This window comes from Triticum aestivum, chromosome 2B, assembly GCF_018294505.1.
Source record: "Triticum aestivum cultivar Chinese Spring chromosome 2B, IWGSC CS RefSeq v2.1, whole genome shotgun sequence".
NCBI classification, from domain to species: domain Eukaryota; kingdom Viridiplantae; phylum Streptophyta; class Magnoliopsida; order Poales; family Poaceae; genus Triticum; species Triticum aestivum.
Window position 1 is genome coordinate 512,256,616 of NC_057798.1, and position 7,033 is coordinate 512,263,648.

Here is a 7,033-nt window from a genome sequence, read left to right on the forward strand (position 1 = left end):
TTCTGGATTTCTATTTTACCTATAGGTTTTTTTATTCAATTTCCTTTTTCCTTTTGCTTTTTCTTCTTTACCTACTTTAGTTTTATTTTTCCTTCCTTTCTCTTTTTCATTTTTATCAAATACTTTCAAAATATTTAAAAACTTTCGGGGAAAAATCAAACATTTTCATAAAAAATACACTAACATATTTTGAAAGACCCGTAGACTTTTTAAATTTTTCATGTACACTTTTAAATTTCATGAATGTTTTTTCAACATGTGTGCATATTTTCAAACCACATGATCATCTTATATAATGGATGATATTTTTTTAAAAGTGTGAACACTTCTTAATAATTACATGAATATTTTAAAAATAGAAGAGCACTATTTATTAAATATGTAATATTTTAGAGTAGATGATTTTTTATAAATATTTGATCATTTTAAAATTAAATATTTATTTTCAAACCGTGAACGCTTCTTAAATTACATGAACATTTTTTAACATATTTGATGTTTTGAATTATATGAATTTTCCTTATAAATTGTGTGAACAATGTTTAAATTACATGAAAATAATTTAGATACTACTCCCTCCGTCCGGAAATACTCGTCAAGGAAATGGATGTATCTAGACACAGGGGCGGAGCTACAAGGTGTCCAGGGTGGGCCGCGGCCCACCCTGGAATTTTGGGTCAGCCTATTATACATATAGATCTCTAACTGGGCCAGAGTTAAAACACGGCCCAACACAGTTCTCGGTTGACCCACGCAGCCACGCCAGTCCACATCGAGCATAGCCCTTCGTCCCGACGCGGCGATGCCCTCGCACGATACTGCTCGACCCCGACGCCCAGCCGCCTCGCCATCGTCGTTCCTCGTGACCTCGCCGTCCGTCGTTGGCCGGAGCCCAGCCGCCCGGCGCCCAGGATGCTCCCGCGGTTCCACCTTTCCTTCCCGTCCGCCCTGCCGCCCGTCCCTCTGGTCCGGCAGCGCCTCCCTGCACGTGCCCCTGCCCTGTGTGCGGCTGCGCTGTGCCCCTGCCGGCCGCCGGCGACCGGCCGCCTGGCGCCCCTGCCCTTGCCCCCTTGCAAATCCGACGGTAGCCACTACCGCTCAGTCACCACACCAGCCCCTCGAATATCCCAATTAAAGGTATTGAAATACCCTAATTTCTGACTTAGGTTTGATTATATTCGCAAAAAGAAGACTTAGGTTTGATTTTTTGCACTATGCCATCCAGTACGTGAATACATATATAATTTTGCACTAAATTTAATTGAGAACTTCAGTATGTTGTAAGACCATATTGATCTACTATTTCTTTATGATATTTTTAATTAGTTAGAATGTTCGATGTGATATTGCTTGGCAAAAAAAATAATTAGAGCGGACCACCCTGTTGTCAGATGCTAGCTCCGCCACTGTCTAGACATATTTTAGTTCTAAATACATCCACTTTTATCAATTTCTCCGACGAGTATTTTGAGACGGAGGGAGTATATATCATGCAAGTTTTTTTGGAGTGGAATATATATCATGCAAGTATGCGAGGTTGTTTTCGTCCCTTTTTAATTTTCCTTTTCCTGCATCTGCTGCAACCTGCAAGCCCACAACAATCGGGAAATTCTGCATTAGGCAGGCCCATATCGGTACCACATCACTCGGGAGATTTCGGGAGCACCTAATTAACGAGTGCTCCTTCGGGAGCCTCGCAAGGATCAGCGTCACTTGGCGCGCTCTCAGCCATTTGCCACATGTCGCGCTCTGGGCACTTCCTCCAGATTTTGTTTTTTTTATTTTTCTGCATTCGTTTTTGGCTTTTTAAACAGGTTTTTTTGGTTTTTTTTACGTTTTGGTTTTCTACCGGTCTTCCCTAGCTTTTCGACCAATTTTTTTTTTCAAAAAAAAATAATTTTTTTGCGCAAAAAAACGCATTTTTTTCGTGAGAGTCACGGTTTTGTTTTTGCGAGAGGCACGGTTGTGCTTTCGTGAGAGGCACGGCCGTGCCTCTTGAAAACGAAAAAAAACATGTTTTCTGTTTTTTTTCTTTCGCGAGAGGCACAGTTTTGCTTCCGCGAGAGACACGGTTGTGCTTTCGCGAGAGGCACGGGCGTGCCTCTATCGGAAAGGGGAAAAACGCGTTTTCTGGTTTTTTTTCGCAAGAGGCACGGTTTTGCTTCCGCGAGAGGCACGGCCGGGCCTCTTTCGGAAAGGGAAAAAAACGTGTTTTCTATTTTTTTTCATGAGAGGCACGGCTTTGCTTCCGCGAGAGGCACAGTTGTGCTTTCGCGAGAGGCACGGGCGTGCCTCTTTTGGAAAGGGAAAAAAACGCGTTTTCTATTTTTTTTTCTTTTGCGTGAGGCACGATTTTGCTTCCGCGAGAGGCACAGTTATGCTTTTCACGATAGGCACGAGCGTGCCTCTTTCGGAAAGGAAAAAAAAACACGTTTTCTGTTTTTTTTTATTTCACGAGAGGCACGGTTTTGCTTCCGCGAGAGGCACAGTTGTGATTTTGTTCAGAGGCACGGGCGGGCGTGCCTTTTTCGGAAAGGGAAAAAAATCCGTGTTCCCGGTTCGGTTTTAGTTGGTTTTTTTCGTCCGGTTTTTTCGTGAAAAGAAAGTTCGTCAAAACCTATCAACATGGGATCTAGTTTTGAAGATCTCGACGCGAGGTATCCAACAGCGAAAGCGGTTCGAGATTTGGACGCACGGTTTAAGAGATAAAATGTTTTGAATAAACGAATCTACGAAAAAAAGGAAAACTCACAGGTTGCGACAAGTGGCGCACATGCAGCGCGCCACTTGTCACAACCTTGGAAAGTTGAAGTAATCTCCGCAAGAAGTACTCCTTAACTAGTGATTTCGGAGAAAATGAGCATCATCATAAAAACAGCTGATACAGAACGTTTCTCTCTCTCAAAAAGAAAAAAAACTGATACAGAACGTTTGCAGATAGTCACGCAGCCACCAGCCAGTCAGGCGGATATCTTGGGTACACTCAATGATGTATAGAAAGAACTGGATTTCAGTGAAGGAATCCTTGGGGTACAGTTTACAGAACGAAACACAGATAAACGACCTACTCCATTCTTCTCGCTGGTTGCTACCCCCTCCGGTTCATATTACTTGTCACTGCTTTAGCTTCAGGAGTAGTAAATAATTTTACGAGCTCATCACTTGAGGAACCTCTTGAACCAGCCGGCAGAGCGCTTGGGGTACCGCTTCCGCCCATCGTCGTAGTCTACGTAGTGTAATCCGAAGCGCACCGTGTACCCAGTCGCCCACTCGAAGTTGTCCAGCAGCGACCACGCGAAGTACCCCTTCACGTTTGCCCCATCCCTGACAAATGCAAGCAATTAATCCACTGTCAGATAAGTATAAGGTTTTAAGGTTGTTGACAGAGTTGGAGTTGTCCGACCTGATCGCACTCAACAAGGCAACAAGGTGCATGTGGTGGTACTCTATCCTCGCATCGTCCTTCAGTGCTTCCGCGAGTGGTAGGCTCGTGTTGGTGGTGGTTTCACCGAGGCCTAGATCGCAGAGGCAACTAGTTCTGTAAGTTTAAGTTTCAGTATGTTTATGTTTCTATGAGAGGGAATATGCTCACCATTTTCGGTGATGTAGATGGTAGGATTGCCATACTTCTCCTTGACATAAAGCATCAGATCACGTAACCCTTGAGGGTAGACGTAGAGCCAAGGTAAACCAGTCTATATGCATGATATTTACGGAACCGAATCAGCACACATGAAAAATGTGGAAACAATTATGGAAGATTTGTTTCTATGTATGGAAGAGGCAAATTACCTGAAGACCTATGGGGGTGCCATTTCGAAATCCTAACATAATTGGAAAATTAGTATATATAGTAGAGATGGTAAAGCTGCAATATTTGTACTTTGAAATCGCACAAACAGTACACCTAAAATTTGATCCTAAAGGAAAATGATTGATCCAAGACTCACCGGTAAGATTAGCTCGGGCATCTGTATTGTAGCTCTTCAGGCCATTTGATGGTGGAAGGTTATCAGCATAGTTTGCAGTGTAGTAGTTGATACCAATGAAGTCGAATGCACCCTTGACCAATTTAGATTGTTGTTTGGTGAACCGCGGTAAGCGATCTCTGACAAGTCTTCTCATGCTCAGTGGGTAGTCTCCTCTGGTTAGGGGGTCCATAAACCTGCAGGCACTCCTGGCCAGTAAGATCATTTCCATCTAGACCATGACAACCAGAAAATGCGTGGATCACAGAGAACTTACCATCCAAGCATGAAGTCTGTAGCACGCTTTGCTGCATCACTGTCGGAGTCTGAACGGGAGAAGGGAACAAACCAGGCTGAGACTAAAGTTATCCCAATCTTCCCCTTCTGAACGACCTGCGTTTGAATCAGTCATCGGATCATTCATGCACAAATAATACTGAAGGTCTTTCGTTAATCACCTTATATTTCTCTCTGTATAATTTGACGGCCGCCGCATGGGCGAGTAGCTGATGGTGGGATACTGTGTAAGGCTCACTTGCTGAATCTCCAGCGCTGCATTTCCCCATCTCCCAGGGTGAGCACCTACCTGGCGCAAGCACACCCATTGCATAGCCCGCAACGCTCACGGCCCAGGGCTCATTGAATGTGATCCAGTGCTTCACTCGGTCCCCGAACTCCCTGAAGCAGACTTCAGCGTAATCCTTATAGTCGTTTCTGCACCAGCGGCGGTACAATTAAATTATCTTTGCATACTATTCTGCGGTCGTACAAACAACATTAGAGAGAGGAAAAAAGAAGAGAATAAACAGTATCGCTAGTTCGATGGCTCTGTTGTAATATGGCTAGTTCGACGGCTCTGTTGCAATATCATGGGTACAGGAAATAGCATTGATTTCAAGTTAGCTTTTACATTGATTTCACGATGCTTTTTTAGCACTTACATGATATTAGGGTTAAGAAACCCTCCGTATTTATCTTCTAATGCCTGAGGTGAATCCCAGTGAAAAAGGGTCACAAATGGCTGCACCCCTGCAAAATTATAACCATTTCTGATCTTAAGAATCATCCGGTGAAATAGAGAACAAATAGTATGATGTTGTCTGCAGCATTCAGGTTGACACCATTGGGGAATAAATCTTAAATAAATAATCAAGGCTAGATACATCTACCTCTGGATAATAGCTCATTAATCAAGTTGTTGTAATACTCGACGCCTTCTCTGTTCACTCCACCTCTCAGAGTCCCATCTGGCATGCATTCATAAGGTCGATGTGAACATTTTCTAAACTTATATTTGAATGATATGCAGGATAAAGACAGAACATATGAGGACTGAAACATATATTTGGTCATACCTGGAAGAATCCTTGTCCATGATATGGAGAACCTGTATGCATCCATTCCCATATCCTTCATGAGGCGCACATCTTCCTGCGATATTTGCGAAGCTGATATCAATACTACATAACTGTTTTTTTCCTTCTGAATTGGAATTAAAATTCAATGACCTTTTCATAAGTGCCATCTTGATCTACATATTTGAGCATATAATTTATGAAAAGCTGAAAATCCAGGATAGCTAAACTAAAATATTAGTAACTGTATCCTTGCCTTGTAAAGATGGTAGGAATCCACTGCAACATCCCCGTTGCTTCCGTCGACAATTTTGGCTGCAAAAAATCATTCTGAATTTTATTGAAAAAGTCTCTTCTGCTCATTGATACTCTTGTTGTTGAAAGGAAAATCGTGATTTAACTTCAGACTTACATGCACTACTTTACCAATAATCACCCCCATTGACCCGATGGATAGAAATGCGTTCCCGCAAAAAAAAAAGATAAAAATGCTACTCCCTCCGTTACAAAATAGATGACTCTAAAGTTGTACCTACAAAGTTGAGTCATCTACTTTGGAATTGAAGGAGTAGTTGCCTTTGAAACTTACAATTATTGACATACAAAGTGTGCTTATATATTCAGACTCGTTAGGCGACTTGGGTGGCAAACCCTACCCGCTACTCTCCGAGCTCCTTCCTTCGTCTTGCTCCCTCACTGCCGCCGGTCAAAGCCCACTCGGTAGATGGTGACGGCGGGTCTTCCTCCTCGTGCCCGGCCGGCTTGGATAGGCCGATACGGCCATTGCGGCGCTCCGAATTGGTGGCGGCGCAGTGCACTGCTCGTCGAAAGCGTGAGTGGTTGGGGTACGGTGGGCGGCGCTGCCGTGGAAGGTGCTCCCAGCCGCCTCGAGGCTTCGGCTCGAGACCGTTGTGGCCGTGTGTACACCAACGGATCTGGCGCCGCGGGTGGTCCTCGCGTTTGTTGGTCGCTTGACCTGGCGGGATCTACTTCCCTCACGGCTGGATTTTGCCCGAGCTCCGCGGCGGGCGGCGTGGGTTGTTTCGATCCTGGCCGGCGGTGAGTTCCCTGTCTGGATTAGTTTCGATCCTGGCCGGCGGTGAGTTCCCTGTCTGGATTCCATCATTTGGCCCGTTTTGTTTGGGTGTTCGAAAACCTGACCATATTGCGGAAAAAGTCCAAAACAAACTTTGAAATTGCAGACGATGACTAAATCAAACCCTAAATTTTGAATCCCGGAAATTGATACTCTGAACTTGTAATCCCGGTCTATTTTGAACCTAGACCTGCTTGGCACCCTGGGAATAAGAAAATCCCAGGGGATAACCTGCTACTCATAATTTGGGCCGGCCCATATAACACAGATCGTCAAATTTAAAATACATTCACGCATTTCTAAATTTTGCAGAAGCTCAAAAATATTCCTGTTTTCTATTTTTCGCACAAATTCAATTCCATTTGTGCTTTTAGTTTTTTCTCGAATTTTGAAATTATATTTGCATTTTTAAAAACTGCTTGTTATTTCAAAAATAACTCTAAAAAATGTTCAAAATGTCCATAGTTTTTCACGTGCTATGAATTCAGATTTTCAAAAATAGTGTCACATTTTATAAATAAAGCTTTTAGAATTTTGTAAATAATGTTTTTAGAAAATGTTTCGAATCGTTGGCTAAGCACTCGTCTGGGCTGCCCACTAGACATGAAGCGAGC

General features: G+C 43.4%; 1 protein-coding gene across 1 annotated transcript; it reads right to left on the reverse strand.

Annotated features, from left to right (window-relative positions):
* Positions 1–2,951: 2,951 nt before the first annotated feature.
* LOC123041525 (beta-glucosidase 12-like) lies at positions 2,952–6,490 on the reverse strand. The gene is made up of 12 exons (XM_044464123.1): positions 5,980–6,490; positions 5,580–5,638; positions 5,324–5,399; positions 5,138–5,215; positions 4,910–4,997; positions 4,427–4,682; positions 4,246–4,361; positions 3,951–4,165; positions 3,793–3,824; positions 3,593–3,695; positions 3,404–3,515; positions 2,952–3,324 (listed from the first exon to the last, which is right to left on the reverse strand). Exons 3-12 carry the CDS (start codon positions 5,382–5,384, stop codon positions 3,159–3,161), a joined length of 1,227 nt encoding a protein of 408 aa, XP_044320058.1. The 5' UTR covers positions 5,385–5,399; positions 5,580–5,638; positions 5,980–6,490; the 3' UTR covers positions 2,952–3,158.
* Between the last annotated feature and the right edge of the window lie 543 nt (positions 6,491–7,033).

What these genes read in the sequence shown, in the direction of transcription:
- LOC123041525 (XM_044464123.1), bottom strand. Translation starts at nt 5,384, where the DNA reads ATGAAGGATATGGGAATGGATGCATACAGGTTCTCCATATCATGGACA. An exon ending in TTTCTTAACCCTAATATCAT is followed by an intron (nt 4,683 to 4,909) that starts GTAAGTGCTAAA and finishes CCGCTGGTGCAG; the next exon opens with AAACGACTATAAGGATTACG. An exon ending in TATACAGAGAGAAATATAAG is followed by an intron (nt 4,362 to 4,426) that starts GTGATTAACGAA and finishes ATTCAAACGCAG; the next exon opens with GTCGTTCAGAAGGGGAAGAT.